General features: G+C 41.2%; 1 protein-coding gene across 4 annotated transcripts; it reads left to right on the top strand.

Moving 5' to 3' along the window:
• Positions 1-586: 586 nt before the first annotated feature.
• LOC144530371 (protein kinase C and casein kinase substrate in neurons protein 3) lies at positions 587-18,850 on the top strand. Of its 4 annotated transcripts, none has more exons than XM_078269914.1 (10): positions 587-1,081; positions 3,300-3,367; positions 11,309-11,465; positions 11,668-11,903; positions 12,645-12,800; positions 13,588-13,763; positions 15,751-15,871; positions 16,001-16,071; positions 16,215-16,294; positions 16,798-18,850. In XM_078269914.1, exons 2-10 carry the CDS (start codon positions 3,308-3,310, stop codon positions 16,905-16,907), a joined length of 1,167 nt encoding a protein of 388 aa, XP_078126040.1. In that variant the 5' UTR covers positions 587-1,081; positions 3,300-3,307; the 3' UTR covers positions 16,908-18,850. The 4 variants fall into 4 exon arrangements, with proteins under 4 accessions (XP_078126040.1, XP_078126043.1, XP_078126039.1 ...); XM_078269917.1 differs by lacking the exon at positions 16,798-18,850 and adding an exon at positions 16,461-16,784 and having other exon boundaries at positions 588-1,071; XM_078269913.1 differs by having other exon boundaries at positions 592-1,071.
• Positions 18,851-23,010: the final 4,160 nt, after the last annotated feature.

Here is a 23,010-nt window from a genome sequence, read left to right as displayed (position 1 = left end):
GCCTCTTATGGCTATTATCATTTTAATCACAGGATTCCACAGTGTTGTCATGATATCAGCCTCGTATCCTTACAGATTTGATTATAGGATTACTAACACAGGATTACTTCTTGCAGGTTGCAGCTGGGCGTAAACTTTGCAACGTATAACAGCTGTCTAGTTATTCACATGGCATGTTCTGGGCATGTTCTGGCAAAGCAAAGTTTCACAAGTTCAGCAAAGTATGAAGCAAGAGCGGCACATCTAAGTGTGAACAATTCTTCCTCAGGGGTCTCTGACTTCAAAGAATCTCTGACTTACACACACACACACACACACACACACACACACACACACCGGATGTATCCTCCAGCTGTGGAGGCAGGCCTACCAAACTATCCCGAGGGAGCGTTGAGAGGAGGAAGAGGGGGTATAAAGACAAGCATGAGGGGATGGAGTTTTCTTAATCTGGTCATGCTGCTTTGCACTTCTTTGTAAATTAGTAAAACATAGTTAATAGGCCAATTCTCACACACACACACACACACACACACACACACACACACACACAGATTCAGGCTGGGTGACTCAGTCATTGTCTGACTCACTTACTGTAGACGCACACACACATAAACAACCCCCCAAAAAACACACTATAGCACACTTCATTAAGACTACTCCGAGGGAGGTAAAGCGAGTGAATGATATTGAAAAAGAGAGCCGATCTTCAACAAGTGGTGAAATACAAAGAACAAGAGAATACGTTTCCTGCAGCTGTTTTAGAGAGAGAGACCAGGAGAGAGGAAGGGAGGGTGTGAGGGAGGAGAAGGAGGGAAGAGGAGGAAAAAAAAGAAAGAAGCCAACTCATCTGACACAACAGTGGGCCAAAGAAAGGGGAAGAGCAGGAGCAGCACTGTTCAGAACGAGTGGAAAATCAAAGTTGGAGAAGACGAGTAGAAGTGTAAAGAAGACAAGACGGGGGAAAAGAAAGAGCCTCCGAGTCTGCACAAAGATTGAACTGGGTGAAAAACAGCTGCCAAACAAAATAAGGAAAAGGGGGTTGAAGCAGAAAGGGCCCCAACATTTAGAGAGGTAAGCAATGGTGAGCGGCTTGTTAGCCTTCCATGACTGTATACTTGCATTTCAGAGAGATCTGATGGAGTGATTGAGCTCCTATTTCTGCCTTGTGTGTTCACTTGTTACTATATATTTCCTCTATGCAATGTGTGTGTGGTGAGTTACATCTGACAGATGAAACAGGGACAGGGGGAGGAGTGAGTGTGTGCCATAGTGGGTGCAGTATCCAGGGGTGAAAGAGTTGGTTGGTTGGTTGGAAGCTCCAGATGGGATCTTATAACTCAAATGACATTTAGTTTTAGTAAGTTTTTAACATGTAAAGTTAGAGTTATAGATACTGAGAGGACTGGGTTAACGGAAGTTACTGGATCGCTTCAGGACTTCTAAAAACTGGGGAACAAATTTCCTGCCCGACCTGCCAAGAGACTATAAAAAGTCTGGAGGACCCATGGTGGAATTAGATCTGTGCTGGTAGGTGGTAAGTTATGCAGTATACGCTGAGTTGAACTTACAGGACAGTAATAGTAGGCAAATGCAAGTACATAATACATATTTTACCACTTGCTTTTAACTGTTGTAGCTCAATGAAAGTCAGCAAGTTAGGAATATGGTGACATATATCTCTCAAATATCAGAAAGCCAGTTGGAAGTTCCAAGCAGGCTTTTCTAAATTCAATTTGTCAGACTAAGGTTATTTACATTTTTAGGATACAACAAAGCCAGAGCCTATCCCAGCCATTTAGAGTATGTTTAAATTGATTATAACATCTATGAAATAATATTTGAAAGGCCTATGGTGACATCGAATTGATTCCAGTAGATGTGGAGTTGCACAGTACGCTTTCTTTTGCACAGACATATTCTAATGCTTGTAATGAGTATGAAATTATATCTGAAAGGCATGCAAGTCAGCCAAGACTGTTACTTACTTGTGTACTTAACAGGGTAAATCTTATATAAGCTACAGTTGGGATTGAATTTACACAAGTAGTTTGCTTGTGTCTAGTTTTTGATAGGCAGAGACAGCAGAGCTCCCCCACCCCCAAGTTCCTCTGAAAACACAGACACCGTCATACCCAGAAGAGATCCAGCCCGCAAGGGGACAGGAAGTCCAGGTCAAGGGTTAAGAGGGAGGCAATTCATTATTTTTCTGACCTCCTGCAGAACTCAGGGTTGTGTATTCTATGAGAACTCAGCGACAAAGACACGACAGAAGCAAGCTGAGAAAGATTCAGGCAGGGAGAGGCATGGCATTATGCTCTTAGTGGAGCATGTGATGATGCCCCGTGAACAGCAGGATGTGGAAGAAAATCATTGAATCTAATTTTGTGCCTAACAGAGCCATGGGGGAAAGATGGCTGCAGGGAGGAAAAGCAGGAAAGACATGAAGGCTGTATCTGGATGGAGTTCAGCTCCGGGTGCATCAACGGTTTAAAACACCAGAAGGGAAAACTGATGTGTGCTTAAATATTTAACTGGAAAAGTTTCTTTTTTGGAAGTGGAACCAGACAAGCATAAAGTAACATTAGACAGAACTTTTTATGTATTGCATAGTGTGCCCGTGTTTCTTTTGTGAGTGAGCGCGAATGATGGGATGTGTTGACCTTTATACCCTGTTTATTTTAGGATAGCTCATGTTTCAAAGCTGGGATTGCTGGGAGAGGGTTCTCCATGCTAACTGATGTTGTTACGGCATGTGAGATGCTGCCCGATTCACTGTACACTTCATGGGTTCAAACTTACTTTACACGTCAACTTCCAACGGCAACTCTTCAATAGGCTTACAGAGCCTCCATTATACGATTCAGTCTCTGACACGTTACACCTGCTGTCATCAGTCATTTATCTGAGGGGGATATCAAATGCTCTCATATCATAGACCCTGGAATTGAAATGATGTACATTAGAGCAATGATTCCCAACCAGAGGTATTTGTACCCCAGGAGGTACTTCTGCAACCGAATAAATATTGTAACAGCCTCTGTTATCCACGTTTTTCATTAATACTTGGGTGTTCTTCTGACAGGGAGAGAAAAGGTTGAGCGGACATGATTTCCGAATGGATATGTGGTTCTCCACTGATTCCATGTGGAGAGATTTTTGCTGGTGGTTTTGAACTGAATTATAAAACTGTTATAAAAATGTAGGTAAGCCTTTGTTACCTACACGTAGAAGCCGATTAAAGAACGGTCAGTTTAAATGTGAGATAATCTAAACTAATCATATACTCTTTACTCTCTCAGAAAACAGGATGTCAACGCTACCATCAGAAAACAGCATTGAAGATGCCTGCAGTCGCAGCTTCTGGATGGTAAGACTGAGTGTATCTTGTGTGTCTTTGTCTGTTTGTCATCCGAGAGAGAGAAAAAGACAGATCCACAAAATAGCTTTTCCCCTGCAAGTCTCAATGACCTTCCTGTCAAACCAGACTAAACTGTTTTGTCGTTCAGGCTACGTATCAGTGTGAACAAGGCTGTGCTTTCATTTTTAAATGTGAATAGGAACCATTGTACAGTCGGAATTGCCTTGCTTGGGTTAACTGGGCTCCGGGAAGGTTTTTGAGATAGTGCTCAGCTCATTAGTTATTTGGTTGTCTGTGTTTGCTCGACAAAGTAGACTGTGTAGTACAGAGGTCATGTCTCTGGGGATCCAGGACACGTTTTTTCCATTTTCACTGCTCTCTGCAACATCATTGTTCTGGTAAAGCACACTGCTGCATGATGTTTTTATTTGTTTTAAAAGTGGTCACATCCTATACAGAGATGAGAGATCTTTCATATTTTTTCTGGTATTACATTAATTTGTCCAAAGTGACTTGAAGTAAACGTTTGATGACTTCCTGAAGTCTTTGCTGAAGTCAAATGTTGATTAGTGAGATTTCAAATGTGCTGATAGGTGGAATTATCCCATGGGCCCACCACCTGTGGGAGGAACCGCTGGGGTCGGGTGCGCTGCCACATGGGTGGCAGTGAAGGTCAGGGGCCTCGACGGACCAGACCCGGGCAGCAGAGGTTGGCTCTTGGGACGTGGAATGTCACCTCTCTGTGGGGGAAGGAGCTGGAACTTGTGCGGGAGGTGGAGCGCTACCGGTTAGATCTGGTGGGGCTTACCTCTACGCACAGTCTTGGTTCTGGAACCATACTCCTGGATAGGGGTTGGACTCTTTTCTTCTCCGGAGTTGCCCAGGGTGTGAGGCGCCGGGCGGGTGTGGGGATACTCACAAGCCCCCGGCTGAGCGCCGCTACGTTGGAGTTTAACCCGGTGGACGAGAGGGTCGCCTCCCTATGCCTGCGGGTTGTGGGGGGGAAAACTATGACTGTTTGTGCATATGCACCAAACAAGAGTTCGGAGTATTCGGCCTTCTTGGAGACCTTGAGTGGAGTCCTGCATGGGGCTCTAGTCGGGGACTCCATAGTTCTGCTGGGGGACTTCAACGCGCACGTGGGTAATGATGGAGACACATGGAGAGGCGTGATTGGGAGGAACGGCCTCCCTGATCTAAACCAGAGTGGTTGTTTGTTGTTGGACTTCTGTGCTAGTCATGGATTGTCTATAACGAACACCATGTTCGAACATAGGGATGCTCATAAGTGTACTTGGTACCAGAGCACCCTAGGCCAAAGGTCAATGATCGATTTTATAATCGTTTCATCTGATCTGAGGCCGTATGTTTTGGACACTCGGGTGAAGAGAGGGGTGGAGCTGTCAACCGATCACCATCTGGTGGTGAGCTGGGTCAGGGGGTGGGGGAAGACTCTGGACAGACCTGGTAAGCCCAAACGGGTAGTGCGGGTAAATTGGGAACGTCTGGAGGAGGCCCCTGTCCGACAGACTTTCAACTCACACCTCCGGCGGAGCTTTTCGTGCATCCCTGTGGAGGCTGGGGGCATTGAACCTGAGTGGACAATGTTCAAAGTTTCCATTGCTGAAGCTGCAGTGAGGAGCTGTGGTCTTAGGGTCTTAGGTGCCTCAAGGGGCGGTAACCCACGAACACCGTGGTGGACACCGGTGGTCAGGGAAGCCGTCCGACTGAAGAAGGAGTCTTTCCGGGATATGTTATCCCGGACGACTCCGGAGGCAGTTGCAAGGCACCGAGGGCCCGAAGGGCTGCAGCCTCTGCCGTGAAAGAGGCAAAGCAGCGTGTGTGGGAGAAGTTCGGAGAAGACATGGAGAAGGACTTTCGGTCGGCACCAAGGTGCTTCTGGAAAACCGTTCGCCACCTCAGGAGGGGGAAACGGTGAACCATCCAAGCTGTGTACAGTAAGGATGGGACGCTGTTGACCTCAACTGAGGAGGTAATAGGGCGGTGGAAGGAGCACTTTGAGGAACTCCTAATTCCGACTAATACGCCCTCTATGGTAGAGGCAGAGCTGGAGGATGAGGGGGGATTGGCATCAATTTCACTGGTGGAGGTTGCTGAGGTAGTTAAACAACTCCACAGTGGCAAAGCCCCAGGAATTGATGAGATCCGTCCAGAAATGCTTAAAGCTCTGGGTGTGGAGGGGTTGTCTTGGTTGACACGCCTCTTCAACATTGCGTGGAAGTCTGGGACGGTGCCTAAGGAGTGGCAGACCGGGGTGGTGGTTCCCCTTTTTAAAAAGGGGGACCAGAGGGTGTGTGCCAATTACAGGGGTATCACACTTCTCAGCCTCCCCGGTAAAGTCTACTCCAAGGTGCTGGAAAGGAGGGGTTGGTCGATAGTCGAATCTCAGGTTGAAAAGGAACAATGCGGATTCCGTCCTAGGGAGGTGTTCCAGGCACGTCCAGCTGGGAGGAGGCCTCGGGGTAGACCCAGGACTAGGTGGAGGGATTATATCTCTAACCTGGCCTGGGAACGCCTCGGGATCCCCCAGTCGGAGCTGGTTAATGTGGCCCGGGAAAGGGAAGTTTGGGGTCCCCTGCTGGAGCTGCTACCCCCGCGACCCGACCCCGGATAAGCGGATGAAGATGGATGGATGGATGATAGGTGGAATTGTTACCTTTAGATAGAGCAAGGCTAGCTGTTCCCGCTGTTTTTAGTCCGTGATTGGTACTGATCTACTCATCTAATTCTCGCAAGAAAGCATATACGCCTATTTCCCAAAATGTTGAACTATTCTCTTAAATAAGATCTCAACCATGTTGTATAAAGCAACAGTCAATAAAAGATACCACAGATTTAAGAATGTAGTAAGTGACACACATGGTGAACTTTACTTGCAGAACAAAGACTGCTAAGTGCAAAACCAGTACCAAGTTCAAGTCAAGTCAATTTTGTTTGTATAGCCCAATATCACAAATCGGGTGCTTTACAATCTGTACCGCATACGACACCCTCTGTTTTTTTCAACTCTCACTTCGGATAAGGAAAAACTCAAACAAACCCATTTAAAAGGGACAAAATAAAAGAAAACAGGTGAAAATGAATCAGAGGTGAAAATGAATCAGTATAAAATAAATAGGTGACACAGTAAATAAATAGTGCATGCATATATCACTTTTCATCAATAAACAATAATTCCCACAGTGTTATCACCAGTAATGCTTTCAGTGCAGGATTTCATTGAGTAATTCACAAGACATAATAACACATGATGAATTACACTGACACTAAAGTAAAGTTTAGCATACATTTTAAGAAAAGGTTGTGATAAATAATCTTTGTAGTTCTAAATTGCCTAAATCTCATTTACTCCAATTCAGCACCTGTAACAAACTCCTCAGGACAGGCTCCTAGGAAGGCTTTGAAGCCAGCCAAACAGTGGAATTACAACTTCCGTGTCTGTCACGTGATGTCCTCTGGCCCAAAACAAGTTTTCACCATAGACTTACATGGAGAAGGAGGCGTCTGTAGATCAGTGGATACCTTTTTTAAATGTCACAACCATCGCAAAATGACTTGTTTCACTATCAGAATTTGATCCACTGGTCCAGTAACATTTGAAAAGTCTGGAAGAGCCGTGCAATTAAACCATTTAATCCCCATTCAAGTTAGCGGACCGCTATAGATCATCCAGGTCTTTTTATTCGCAGAAGTTATACTTTTTTGGCTTCATGCATTGATTGAACTCTGATAGGAATGAACAGGGCTCTGCCTCGAACACTGTATCCAGTTAGTATAATGCATCCATGCTCTGCACTCTATTTACAGGACACAGTTGTGTTTTGTCACGTTTTAAAGCTGTAAACACTTCTAACATTCAAAGTGCCCGACTATCTAATTTGAGTGTGCTACCGCTTTAAAATTGGCTTTGTCTCCCTTTGTCTCCTGGCCTCGATGTGCTGTACCACTTTCATCTCTCCCCTCCTGTAATTTTGGCAGCCTCCTGTTGTGTTAGATGTGTTTCCAGGCCAGTTCTTGTCTGTGTCATCCTGCCGCTGTGCTCAAGGGCCGTCTGTCATTATACTACAACTTAAGCTCTTTTGTTTTGGATTTGCAAAGTCACCACCACTTAAAGATATTTGCAATCATGGTGTATTCTATAGAGTATACAAGTGTACTATTCATACTAATACACATGCTGCAGTGATGCCTCTGACTCAGCCCTGGGCCCATATTACACTACTACTGTCCTCTTTACTCACTACTGATTATATAGAGACATTCTGTGAACCCCGGCGTGGTCAGAATCTCGTGTTGTGTGTCTATAAACATATATAAACATGTCCTTTTGCTGTTTCTAAGTATAAAAAGGGTTGTTGATTTTTTAAATCTTTGACTTAGACTCTGTAAATGTTTGACTGGACTAATTAGCCTCTTAATTTTTTTTAAGACAAAAAAATAGATAGATATCTATAGATAGATCTATAAATAGATATAAAAGCTGGCATGAATATATTTTATTTCTGCTATTTTTACTTCCATTATTGTAATACTACTACTACTACTATGCTGCTACAACTCATACTAAATCACTGCTGCCATTGTTTCTATAACCACTTATGCTATTACTGCTACTACTGCTAGACTATATCAATAGTTTTAGTGCAACCATTAGTAGCTTGATACTGTTGCTGATGCTGTACTATTCTGCTTGTGGTTCTCACCCCTCTTTCTGTGCACTGACACACTTTATACTCTGGATAGGATCCATTATATTTGTGAAATGTGATTTTTCAGTGGAGGACCGTGGCCATTTTCTTTGATACTGCGTTTTGTTGCTTAGACAGATTCTCTAGTAGCGGATTTGCATCTGCCTCAGAGATTGGCCAACTGGGTCTCTGCAGCGTTGCCGTTGGCCTCAAACTGGATTCCTCAGCTGTTTCTGTTTAATTCTCAGACGAGTGAGGAGAGTCAGTACAAACCACAACAGAGGCAGAAAGAAAGAAAGTAAGGAAGGAGAGAGAGAGAAACAGGGGCAACTGATGAAAAGTACCCCAATTGATTCTGATTAGAGTAAAAGAGTTAGTTAGTATGAAAATAAATCACTTTTAGAGCTGTAGGTGCAGGTTTTCATACATGCTGTATTCTAACTAAGTATTTTAAATTACTTGACGACCATGTGACACACCAGGTAGCAAATGAAAGAAAAAATATTTCTTTAAAGTGAATGGACACAAAAATTATTCATATAGGAAATACACTATCACATACCTTAGCAATGCATTTACAACAAAGCAGAAACACAAGTAGCTAGAAATTGAAAACATGCAATATTGAATTAAGAAATGTTAAACTTTATATTTTATTGCAGATGTCCTACATATTGATTCATCTATCTAAAGCTACCTGTAGCAAAAAAACTATTGTCTGCTAGCATACAGACATGCTTTGACATAGAGACTTAACTGCTTGACCTTTCCGATGCACCATTTAATTAACGACTAATTAAGAGACCCATTAGGATCGAAGACCTTGTCAATTAGTTGTGAAAAAAACAACTAGTGTAGAAAAAATAAAGATTTAGGTCTTTGGTTGCATACTCTGACAAACGGGCTGCAAGTAGTTGAGAGTGAGCAACTCTGAAGAGGGAAATATCATCTTGCAGAGAATAATCTAATGGTATTTACAATGAATGCATTGCCTCAGATGACTTAACACGATATGACAACATATATGGTGTGCAGAAACTTTCAACCAGCTGCCTATATCTGTCAGTGACAAACAGATAGGGTCTGACAGAAAGTGAAAAAGAGAGGAGTGAGTGCTGAGTAGGAGCTGATGGCAGCTGCCAGGAAAATTGCAGAGAGATTTCCAAATACCACATCCACAAACAACACATTTGCTTCAGATGTGTTATTACTCTCAGGGCCTTGCCTTCTGCTGCCCTCTTGTCCTCCCTCTCTGTCTGTCTTTTTATGGCCAGGCCTCGTCCTCATGTCCATTGACCACACCCTACGCTGCTGCCAGCATTAAAGTTTACCATAGGAAACCTAATGCCAGTAAAGTGTCACTTGTGGCACGTGGGGGTTGACCTTAGATGGTTGCAGCAATGTCACTGACTGACCAGAGAATGTGATACAGACAGTGTTGGGAAGGATACTTTCAAAACATATTCCGTTACAGAGTACAGAATACCTGCCCAAAAATGTAATTTGTAACGTATTCCATTACGTTACTCAATCTGAGTAATGTATTCTGAATACTTGGATTACTTCCACATTGAATTGCATTTTATAAGTAGGAATGCATCCATCACATACAGCTTACTAAACAGGCCTATTCTGGTGTGTTCTTCTGTTCCAGCTGGCTGAATGTGTACCTAAACAAGCAGATAGATTTTTGTATTTGTAGTCCCGAATAGCATACTACAAAAATCTAACCGCAGTCTAAGCTACCATGAGCTAATTTTAGCTCATGGTAGCTGGTCTGTTGTGCCGGTTCCGGCTTCATTTTTACCTCTATCAGTGATCACGCAAATAGCAAATTTTTTCGTTTTCATATTGGGGCTTCTGGGAAATGCATGGAGTTGCGAGAGTGAATAAACCCGTGAAACAGAGAAGTATCGTCATGTAATCCATTGATTTCAACAATGTAACTGTATTCTAAATAGCAACTATTTAAATTGTAACTGTAACGGAATACAGCTACTCGTAATTTGTATTCTGAATACGTAATGCCGGTACATGTATTCCGTTACTCCCCAACACTGGATACAGACCAATAGGGACTGTTTTATGTTCAATAATAATACCATTTAGCTGTGCCGGTTCCAGTTCAAGGAATTGTAGGCCTGCATGCTGCTTAACTGGCACGACTGACTGGGACACCTAAATGGAACAGAGCAATCATTAAAGGAATAGCTCAACTTTTCACGAAATACGCTTATTCAGTTTCTTGCTGAGTGTTTGATGAGAAGATCAATATCACTCTCACATCTGAACAGTAAATATGTAGCTGGAGCCGACAGCCTGTCAGCTTAGCTTAGCATAAAGACTGGAAACAGAACAGTTGCCAGACTTCCAGAAGAGACTACAGAAAGTTACTGCACCTGGCACATAAAACGGAAAATTTAATTTTTGCACTTCAGTTTTTGTATGGATCACACAAACGAGATGTGCCATGGTGTTCCTCAAGGCTCTGTGCTTGGCCAATTCTATACAGGTTCTGTCTGAGGTTTTTTGCCTTTTAAAAGGAAGTTCTCCTCACCGCTGTCACACCAAATGCATGCTCTTGGGGTAATTGTTAGGTTTCTGTAAATTATAGTGTGGTCTAGACCTATTCTATCTGTAAAGTGTCCAGAGATAATGTCTGTTTATTTGACACTATAAATATATAAATGTATAGATTTAATTAAATTAGAAATCATAATAGGACTACTGCAACTAATGATAGCAATAAAGGATTTTATAGTACTTGTAGTAGTGGTGGCAGTTGTGGTTGTAGTAGCAGTACATGTAGTACTTTATTTAAATACTATTATTAGTAGAAGTAAAAGTAGTAGTCACAGTACTGACATAAATGTTAACAGTATACGTGGCAGTACTAGTAGTATAAGTAGCAGTAGTTGTAAGAGTAGAGGAGTCATACTGGCTTGAACAGTTTTATTGTTTCTAAATTAATTTGTCTGAATTGGTTTATTGTCTACATGCTGTTGCCACTACGCCAGGATTAAACTGTGAGCAGATGTACAATTTTGTATTCACTGGAATTTACATTTAAAAGGTAAAACTACAAAGAAAAACTTAAAGTCTGTTTTGAATATTGGCAAAACATCTTTTGGCTTTTTCCCCCCAAAATTAATTATGCTGTTGGATATTAATATCAGGGTTTAAATTTCGCTGTTTATTTTGTGTGAACAGTCGATCTTCCTCTCTCTTTGTGTCCTGGCAGCCTGGGAACTATCAGCCCACTGTGAAGCGAACAGAAGATGCCTTCCAGGCCTGTAATGACATAGTGGCATGTTTCCAAGAGAGAGCTCGCGTGGAGAGGCAGTACGCCCAGCAGCTCAGTGAATGGAGCAACAAGTGGAAGCCAGTAGTGGACTCCAGTAAGTACTGTAGCTGCAACCTCAGATTTTGTCTACACAGCATGTAAAATGTGATCATATAATATGATGAGAGATGGTAATAGATACCTTCTAGTTTTGATTTGTTGTAAATGTAAATATTGGCTGGTCATCCAAATTGTTTCTAAAGTACAAAGAACATTTAGTAATTTGTGATTCCCTGGTCTCCATCCTCCTCTCTCAGGTCCTTTATACGGATCTCTTCTGAAGGCTTGGCAGTGTTTTCTGTCCTCCGCTGACCGGCTGGCCTCCTTACACGCCTCCATCTGTCGCTCCTTGGTGTCGGAGGATGGCGACCGGGTCAGGACCTGGCAGAAGGACACCTTCCACAAGAAGTTATTTGGAGGCTTTAAGGAGTCCCAGGACATTGAGACGGGCTTCACGCGTGCTCAGAAGCCGTGGGCCAAACGACTTAAAAAGGTCGGAATTTTTCAGATTCAAAAGCCAGGTTCAGCGTTATACTGATGATTTAAAGCTCTAGTCTGAAATTGTGATATAAAAAAAATTAATTTAGGCTTCACTTCTGGATGACAGAGTCACATTTAAAGATGTAAATTCCTGATAAAAAAAAAATAAAAAAAATGAAATGACTGACACACAATACACTATGTATACTAAAATATATACGTTATACATAACAGCAATATCTGGAAGATAAAATATTTAAAGTCCCTAAAAACTTTATCTTGATTACATTAAATAATCATGTCTAAATAAGTAACGATGAAATAACATCTGTAGTTTCACAATCCGTGCTTCTCTGTGATTTGAGAGCAGCTAAGAACAAGAGGGCATCCATCAAAAGCAGAATTACATATTTTCTTAGGGAATCAGTACTTCATACATACTAAAATCAACTGCAACATCACAAATGGATACTCATTAAGTAAATGGCCTCAATTCAGTCTCAAGTCTATATTTAGACCACAGAGAACTAATGCACCATTATTGTATTCTTGGTATCAGCAAGATGCTTTTCAAAGCCAGTTGCATCACAGTTTTCAAAATTATCTTTACAGGTTGAATTGCTTTTGAATGGATGAGATTGTTGATGGTGTCACAAAAACTCAAACATGTAGACAGACACACCTTCCTTTGTCCTGAATTTTCCTTATCCATCCACAACTGTAGATAATAAGGTGTGTTTTGGTTCGTCCACAGCTGGATAAAGCCAGGAGGGCGTACCACAAAGTGAGCCGTAAGGAGCAGGCAGCCAGGGAAAGAGAAGAACATGCTCAGGGGAACCCGGATGTCGCCATTGACAAACAGAAGAAGATCCAGGAGGAGAGAGAGCTGGCTCAACAGGAGGCAGAGAAGGTAAGCAACATGTTGTCATTTTCATTGGGGTTTGATGATCTGTTCCATCAGTTAGTCAGTATCTTCCATGCCTTTGTTCTCAAGACAAAGTTCTCATGAGAGCTCAGGATCTTCTGATGACATACGTGGCCAACAATGCAATCAGTAATTAGCATGATCAAACACAAGGGAAGTTAACATGATTACATGTCAATGATCAAACACAATTTCTCTTACAGTCCCCTAGTTGTTTGTATCTGCACACACAAGTTTGCAATGATGCAACTCACCTTCCCGCCGCCTGTTTTAGGCTATTTCACAGACCAAGTCTGTGGCGCCAAGAAACCTAAGCAATGCCAACAAAATTTCATATTAATGATCAAGCATGTTCCTTGTAAGTGTTACTTACTTGGCAATAAACCCTTTTCTGATTTCTGAAAAGGCAGGGAAGAACAAGCAAAAATGAATGTAAGCTACTCAGTGTAGTGGGAGGAAATGGTGGTTTGTGTAGAACATTTTGATTCAGATTTGAAGTGAATTTCCAAGATTAGGAAGAGTTGGGAGGAGGTTTTCCACACGGAGAACTGCATCACAACAAAATTATTGACAATACATGCACAATTTTGTTTTATTTAGTTCTTTTATTTATAATATGGTGCTTGTTTTGATTTTTCAAACTCCTGTATTCAAATTTAGTTGTCAGTCTAGTTTTATTTTAACCTTTGTCTCGGGTTAGGGTATGACTATGTTACAATGAGAGCCAATGAGTCCCTGAGCAGTGTGTGAAAGTGTTCCTAAATGTTTACAGGTTCGGGCCCGCTATGAAAAAGTCCTTGAGGAGGTGAACCGCTATGCTCCACGCTACATGGAGGAGATGGAGTCCATCTTTGACCAATCGCAGGATGAGGAACGCAAGAGGATTGTCTTCCTCAAACAGGCCTTCCTCTCCATCCACAAACACCTGGACATTACCAACAACGAGAGGTGAACCACAGTGCTTTGTATGTGTATGTTGGTTGTAAGGTTGTTGTAAGTTGCTGTATGTGCTAATATGATGATCAATGTGAGGTGGTAAAACAGCTGTGTATTTAATGCTAAGTATGTAATTGAGCCCTTATTAAAAGTTGTTCCACTACATAGGGCATATGAGTGTTCTCAATAAAGGAAATAATAGCAAAGACAGCAACTTAATGAAATATGCAGAAGCCACGGGGGGGGGGGATATAGGGTAGATGAGAGAAATGATATACTCTATTAATCTGCTTAATTTTTGGGTAACACTTTGCTTAAAATGCCCTGAATGGCAGAGCAAGTTGGTTATGTGCCAATTAGATGTTTCAATACACTAAGTTTACAGTATAAGCATCAGAGGAACATCAGCAGGTTAAATTAAAATGAATACCCTGCTATTAAATATACAGCTGCCCCATAAAATTTTCATCCTACCACATTCCTGCATGTTGTATTGATTATATCATGCTCAGATTATGATGCATTGTAAAACCTTATGAGCACCCCTTAAAGTAGATTGTCACAATGTTTCTGTCTTAGGCTGATTGGCTGACGTTTTAATATAGAAAATAACATTGTGTAACAAACTGACAGCAGAAATGTGAAGCATATTTTAAATTGGCTTGCAGCTTCTTTACTCTGTTTTTTTTTGGCTCACTTAACACCTGTGTTTGGCAAGTCAACATATTCAACATTATAGAGTAATCAGTGTAAAGTGGGGAGCATTCTTTTTTAAACTAGATTAAGCTAATGCTGCTGGTTTATGCCAATCTCTTTAAATGTAAGTTTAAGTGGAAGCCCTGGAAGGGTTTGAAGTGTGTGTAGAAGTGTAAAAGTGGAAAGCTGATAAAATAAGTTGAAGTGTATCATTGGAAGTTTTGCAGGTTTAAGCCCTGTGGGCCACAGATAAATTGTAAGTTTGTATGCAAATGCTGAAACAGTTGTATAGCAAGAGCTGAAAACCGGTGAAAAGCAGCTGAAATGTCAGTCAATGTCTAAGCTATAAAAGCAGTTGCAGTGTTGAAGTTGAAGTAAAAGCGGTTTGATAATAACTAGTGCGGTGCCCATTCAGAATGTGCCTGTTCAGAACAGGCTGATTGCTTGGCCTCTGCCATTGCTACTTGCAGCTTTCTCGAGCACCGCTCATCCCAACAACTTCACACTCAACAGTGGGCTTCATTGGGTCCTGAGCAATACACCTGCCAAGTTGTGTCCCCTAGCAATGCTAGATACGCGTAATTTTCTAACAGCTAGCTATTTGAGACCAGGCAAAAGTTACATAGCTGATGCTTGAAATGTTTGAGATTGCTACAATGTAACTTCTCCGGTTTCTACAATCTTTCTTCCTTCATCTATTCTTGAATGTATCCTTCTGAAGCAAGCAACAGAGAGCGAACTGTAGCTACCCAGCATGCCGTTTGGCGGTGTAACAGTTAATGAGAGTCCCCTCTCAATACACTATATAGTGTGTACAAAACACACTACTAAACATATATATATATAAATATGTCTCGATCTCATGAGCTTGCACTCAACACTGCACTTCCTTGGATCCTCAGCATTACACCCGACAAGCGTGAAGTCAATCAGATGAACGAATGTCAAGAAAATCAAAGGACAGACATACAGATAGAGACTCCTTCTGTTTTAGTTAGATTTAAAGAGTAAGAGTAAAATTTCAGCGCCAGAGATAGTTGAAGTGTGTGCAGTGTCTATAATTCAAGCGTCAGTTGATATGTAAGCAATGACAGCGTCAGTTAAAGAGTAAGAATTAGTTGAATTGTCACTTGCTGTGTAGAGGCTGGAAGCAGTTGAAATGTTAGTTGAAGTTTTTTGAAATAGGTAATGGGTAACAGCTCTGTAATGTTTGGATCAGTATATCTAGTGCAGCTTTGCCTCCACTAAAATATGTATCAATCTCAATTTAGGTTCTCTTATTTACTCTCCTCTACTCATTTAGTGTGAGGGCCGTGTACAATGAGCTCCACAACACACTGATGGCCATCGATGAGCATGAGGATCTTCGCTGGTGGAAAAACACCTACGGGCCCGGCATGCCCACCGACTGGCCTCACTTTCAGGTACCTATGTTTTTGTCCATCTACTACCATTTCTATTACCTAAATCGATGCAAAGTACAATTCTTTGCAGTCTGTTTTTTGGTCTAAGGTTAAATGTTTAGTAATTATTTTGTTCAAATGTTCTTTTAGGAATGGATGCCCGAGAAGAAAACCAAAAAAGGGAAGAAAGAAGTAGAAAAGAAAGGAACAATAGAGAGGAGGTGAGTACCTCTATCCCAAAGAAAATTGTTCTATGCAAGTTTATGTTTTTACTGTGATCTGATGCTGTGTAGCTGTTGGTGTTCGGCTGATCAGATCTGTCTCTTTGTCTCTTTTTTCTTTCTGGCTCTTTCTCTTCCTCTAGTGTGATGATTGGAGGAGTGAGGGTAAGAGCTCTGTATGATTATGTTGGCCAGGAGACAGATGAACTGTCATTTAAAGCAGGTAAACACACACATACCATCCTGAAAAACTTACTGAACTGCACTGTGTATCACATAAATTATAAACACTATACAGAATTATTGTGTAAAATGATTGTAAATTGGCATACTATGCATTTATATTTCAATTGTGTATTTTTTGTCCATTCAACTGTCTGTGTTTTTAGAGCTGAAGCAATTAGTGGAATAATCGAGTAGTTGATCAGCAGAAAATTAATAAGTAACTATTTTGATAATCATTTAAAAATGTAAGTAATTTTTTGCCAACAATTTACTGGTTATGACTTCTAAAATGTGAATAGTTGTCTACTATAATGGTATATTTAATATCTTTGGGTTTAGGACAAAACAAGCAATCTGAAGACTTGAATCAACTTGAGCATTGGGAAACTTTGATGTTATTGTTTTATAGACCAAACCATTAGTTGAGATAATAATCTGCAGTTTAATCGAGAGGGAAAATAAATAGTTTTAACCCTAATTTTTTATTCCGTCTCCCGGCAGGTGAGGAGTTTTTGAAGATCGAGGATGAGGATGATCAGGGCTGGTGTCGGGGGATGAAGGACGGCGGGTGTGAGGGGCTTTACCCAGCCAACTATGTTGAGGTGGTGTAGTTAGTGCATCTAAACAAAAAATTAAAGATCTTGTTACATCATGTGCTTTGTTTCACTGTGGAAGTCACAACCTGGTTTAACGACTAAATGTCAGAAATATAAAACCAATGCTGTAAAGAAAAACGCCAAGTAGCTGTTAGCCAAAGATCTGGTCTGTGATGAGCGTATGAACTTAAGAGCACTTCAGAGGATATTTTAGCATACAGAGATTTTTTTAAAACTGTCCAGGTTGTGTAATCTCTTGAAGGATTTTGAGAAATGTTTTAATATATACAGTATGCATAGACCACTTGTATTGAAGCCATATGATAAACAATGCTTTAATGTAAAAACGTGCTCTTATATAACGGGCCATTTGGTGCTGAAATTGCATTACAGGACAGCTATTTTCCTTAAGCTGGCTTTTTTTATTTTGCACCTCGACACATTTCTATTAAAATGCTCACAAAGCCTCTCAACATATGAAGAAAGTGACGCTAATACTGTGATTATAATTAATCCAAAGCAGCTGTACAAGTGGAGTCAGCTTTATGGAAGTAGATAACCTGTTTTCTCTTCTTTTTTGTGGTTTAAAGGAACAGTTCAACACTTAGGAATATGGTTGTTTGCTTTCAAATACACAATGAAATGGGAAGATTGACATTAGTTTCATCTCTGTGTCAGGTACAGGGGGAAGTGCTAGCCTAGCAGCATCAACACACATTCCAGGAGCTCCAGTGCTGTCTTATTTGTTATCTTGTTAACTTAAAGCGACTATAATCGATATATTAACAAGTTATGCTATGACACATACTGTATGTGAAAGGTTTCTGAAGAACTGCCAAACTGACCTGGAGACTGCATGCAACATCTCAGATGTACTTGTGAAAACAAAATTTGGGTGACTATTGTGTTGATGACTAGTTTTCTAGCTAATAAGATATGTATAATGGCCACAGAAGATACTGATTAGCTGGCTGGTGGTGGTTATAATCTTAAAATGGAAACCCCCCATAATGCTTACTGTCAACAGGTATACAGGTACTGCAGGGAATTATGACAACAATACCTATCCTTTATGCTACATCACAACATAACTTTTAAACAAGCCTGTTTTTATCTTGTTAGAGACCATGGTATAATGACTCTGAGGTGCCTATATAGAGAAAAATGGACTTGGCTGAGGAAACTGTACCCCACTTTAGGTTGTGGGCTTCTTTGCCTCAATTCATTATGTTCTTGAAGTAGGGCACCTTGTTGTGCATTATCACTCACAATGTGTTAATAGGACAGCTTTGGAGTGGTTTATACTTTTCTATGTTCATAACGTAAACAAATGCAATGTAAATGCAGTCCATATCCAGTTATTTTTCTTAATTTGTGAGAGTGAGGCTAGTAGCTTCTCCCTGTTTCCGGTCTTTGCACAAAGCCAGGCCCTATTATCTATGAACATTTTAAAACGATCCAAAATGATGATAGCCAAAATTATCTTAATTTTGGGATCATGTTAGCATCAAGATGTTTTTGCCAAACAGGGCCCAGGTCTTAACATGTCCCAGACGTAAAGCTATTTCTGCACAGCATGTTCAGAGATGAAACTGATATTGCTCTTCTTCATCACATTCTCAGTTTGACTCCAAACATTCATATTTCTTAGCATGTCAGACTGTTCCTTTAAGATAAATATGTACTGGGGAACATTGTTTTCCTGTCTGTAATCATCTGTTGCTATACTGTATGTATGACACTTATCACGAAGAGCATCTTTACCAAAGTAAGGAAACCGCTTCCAGAAACTGCTGGGATTGCCTTCCCCTTGTCTTTAGCCTTCTACATTATCTGTGTATGTGCTGTGTGTCTTTATTGGTCATGTAAAAACTATGCATTTGCCCCCAACAATACTTTTTTTCAAACTGCCTGCCTTTTGGAAATAAAATTTGAAACTGTTAAAGAAACAAAATAAATGTTATTGAATTTAGGATAAAAAGAATGAATGCCATCATTCTCTGGAAGTCCTGAGGTCCTGGATGTTATTACAAGTCTCACACACACACACACAGTCACTTTTAAGCCTTGTGTCAGTGTCACATAAACTAAGTCCAGGTCAAATGCTGCTCTTTATCATGATGATGCCACCACAGAGTCAGATGCAGCCTGACATCAGCACATGGCCATCAGCCAAACAAACTGTCCCTCACCATTGTTTATTTTTGAGTCAGCCGATAGCTAGAAGTGCAGTTATAAATCCTGGTATATTGTTGCACTCTACACAAACACACTCTCAGTTTTGTAGTAAATACAAGCAGAAAGGAGTATGTATGAGATGACAGGAATGTGTTTTTCCACAGGAGTAATGGAAATAATGTCACCCTGGAAGGAATTTCCTCACCTGACAACAGATTTCTTGCTGGTAGCAGCTGTAGACTGATCTGTAATCACAAATATTGTCTCAGCTGAGCTCTGACACACGTCCCTCTGCTGCCTATAACATTTCAGACAGTACTGGAAAACCTTCAAAAGATGGAGAATATAAAATCATACTGAAAACAGATGTTTTAATGTAGTAGAAATAATACTACGTAAAAATACTCCATCACAAGTTAAGTCCTGCAATTACAATTTTAATTCACGTTAAATCAAAAAGGGCCAAATTTTGGTACCTGAGAACGCATAAGCGCAAGCTTATCTGTCCTCTCTGTATGATGACAGAGAGCGACACACACACTTTTATTCAATTGCTCCATATTTAAAAAAAAAAATGGCACCCCGCAAACACCGTAACCTATGTACATTAGCACAAGGGAGAAGCTTGCTTTCAGAGCTTACTATCAGAAAGGGTTTATTTTAACCCAAACTACTATATTTTCCTAAACTTAACAAAGTAGTTTTGTTGCCTAAACCTAATAGATTTCTGGCAGAAAGCCCTGAAAGGCAACTTCTCCTATACATACACTATGCTGTAAAATTGACAAAGATGATATCATTACTGATGAAAGGATTCCACAATTGTTGGGTTAAAGATGATGTCATGTCAGTTTCACGCGTTGATCACTATGGCGATCAGCTGAAAATCTCGCCTACATTGAGGACGTACTATAAGCAGTGAAAACGAAATAGAGAAAAGCACCTGGAACCAAGAGTGAGTTGAGTCGAGTTAGAGCCGAACCAGACAGTGGAAATGAGTCATAACTGTGTCTGTCTGCAGTTTGGTGCTGAACAGGTAGTGTAGTGTGGGTAGTTTCGGGTATATGCTGCCGAAAGCGACACTATGAGAGTGGTGAGAGTGAACCAAAACAGTGAAGTTACCACTGGACAGTGAGCAATGAGCTGAAACTCATAAACCACCGTAAAGCTGAGGACAGCTGCAGATTTCCCTGTAGAATCATCACTATGAGAAACCCCTTTTACATTGTCACATTTCTATTGCCATTTCTAAATGTTATAATAGAAATATAAATTATATATCAGATATCATTTATCAATTATAAATTCATAGCCACTTGAAAGTGAAATGAAAACAACAGACTGTGATCTTTATATATCTTTATAGATCACCCCTGGTCCAATGTTTCATTTCAGCATGCCCTGAATACATTGAGTGATAGTTGGCCACTGTAAGGAAAGAACTGGCAGTGTCGCCCAGAATAATCTGTCAAAAAAGTTCACCAATGACTAAACCCCTCATGACACCTAAAAATGCACTTCAGTGAGAGGAGTGGCACGAAGGCCACAGGCAATGGTCGACTGGCAAGTCGGAAAAAAAGTCACTTTGTCATGAGTCATCCGTCATCTTGTTTTCATCAAGCCGAAGACTTCATTTATGGGGAATGACAAACCGAGTCATTGACCTGAGAGCAGTGGAGTGGTGTGCCAGCTGTATTACGGCGTATACTGTATTTTGTTTTGGCTTTGGTCCACCGAAAAAAAGGTTATCAGCAAATACACTGACAATTATCTTCAAATAAGTCTTTTTTGCCTGTGTTGTTAAGCCTTTCATGATGAAACTGACCCTCATTCATACTTTGATATAGTGTAAAATTAATGTAAACAACACATAAGAAACAAATGATGTGAAAGTTATGAGCTGCCTCTAGACATTTTATTTGTCAGCTTCACCTGTGGGCCACTTTAGACACAACACAGAAGCTTGTAATTGGTAGTGCAAAAAATTTGATCGGTGTCAGGGCGCAATGTCTTTTTCTGTCACATTAAAGGGAAGAGCTGAAGGGTAGCAAGTTGTTTTTATGCTTCAGCAGTTTTAGGAGGAAACAATGAAAGGGTGAGAGCAATACTGCAAAAAGGAAACTTTTTCCATTTACATCATGTACCCAACTTCTTTTAGTTTTGAAATGCTCTGTTGACATTTTGACATTCCCCTCATCCAATTAGTTTTTAGAACAAATTGTTCGCGTCTCACCAAACTCTACTCTGAACTCCGCTTATTTACATCCATTAGCTAAAGCTCATTTATACTGTAGGTGCAATGAACACACACCCATAAACAGACGCTTGTTTGTCAGAACAATAATGAGCGAAAACGGCTCATTTGCATGCTAATAGCCTCATGATATTCAATTTAAAGCCACTGAGCTTTCAAATACCAACTGCTCAACAGTTTTATTGATCTCAGCGTGGTTGACATGTGGACACACACTCAGTGCAGGAGTGCTGACCCCTTAAACTTGTTAATTTATCACATGAGACTTCCTGATTGTTCATGATCCCAAAACATATTACAGTTCATGTTGACGTCGCGCTTTACTGCTAATGGTCAATACTTACATCACATTTTTTGCTTTCTGGTACAGAAGAAAACTAGCTTGGTGTTATCTTGTTCTCCAGCAGAGGGAACTAAACGATCAGCAGCACAACCCTCAGCAGGCCTGTCTTGAGGAGAAATATGCACGCTGGGGTGGCAGCATAATGGGAAAATGTCTTTATTCTCTCATCTCTCATGTGGTGACAGGCAGAACTTAAGGTTGCCATGGAGAGAGCTGCTGAAACGGGGCCATAATTAACAGAGCCACAGAACTTGGTTCAATGACTCATTACATTTCGAGAAGTTAATGAGGAAATCACATAGCTCCTCGAAGGCAAATGACTCCGTATGTGTATAATGTGTACATGTGATGAATGTTTGAAGTCACATCATGAGGTGAATATTACTGTACACTGCTGCAGCTGGTTCTGCAGGGCTAGCGATGAGCATGTGATCTGCCCCCGTGCAATCTAGCCGAGAACTGTATGTGTGAGTGTGTGTGTAAGTATGTATGTGTGTGTTTGAGTCTGTTGAGAGAATGATTCACCTCCTTGTCAGGGAGACACAAAACATATGAACATTTTCTCAGGTTGTCATACACAATCATAAAGGATACTCTCCAGCTCCTTGCTCCAGATGTACTTTGACGTCTCTCTCTCGCTCTCTTTTCCTCAGATCTTCTCTCTCTTTCTCTCCCCGTCTCTTTCCTCTTGCTCTCTATAAGCTGCCCTGGGGAGGCTCCTGTCGCAGCTAAGGGCCAACAGTGGGCCTGCCCAGGGGTCAAGAACACAGGAAAAGCTGCCCAACCACCTGTAGACCTGCCAAGAGCACTTAAGCACAAACCGTCTCTCACAATTTGTCTCAAGGATGTCTGGAAAATCCCACTTGACTCTTGCTTAAACAACACTAAGGCTCCCCCTGGAAATTCAGAGGCAAGGTAGCGGTTAGAATGCCAAAGGTGCACAAGAGAAGAGCTGGGTACAGAGAGTAAGCAGACTTAAGGCCACACCACAGACTGCCCTGGGCCAGGGTTGCAGCCCTCGGGCCCCATCCTGCAGGGGCCAGACTCATCTGCGCCAGGCAACTGGGTCAACCCGAAACAGGTAAGACCGCCTAATTTGGCCTCTGAATGTAAATGCATGCTTTTCATTCTAAACTGCCGAAAAATAATGAGCAATTAAGAAAAAGGTTATTCTCGCATTTCAATTAGCCTAATTAAAGAGGGCAGCGGGCTACTCAGAAGAATGGCAAGCACTACAGTGTGTATTTGTAGGTGTATGTGTGTACACAGAGAGAGAGAGAGAGAGAGAGAGAGAGAGAGAGAGAGAGAGAGAGAGAGAGAGAGAGAGAGAGAGAGAGAGAGAG

The sequence above is a fragment of the Sander vitreus genome, chromosome 15 (assembly GCF_031162955.1).
Source record: "Sander vitreus isolate 19-12246 chromosome 15, sanVit1, whole genome shotgun sequence".
NCBI lineage: Eukaryota > Metazoa > Chordata > Actinopteri > Perciformes > Percidae > Sander > Sander vitreus.
Note: the sequence above shows the minus strand (reverse complement) of the source record. Positions and strands in the feature narration are given on the sequence as shown.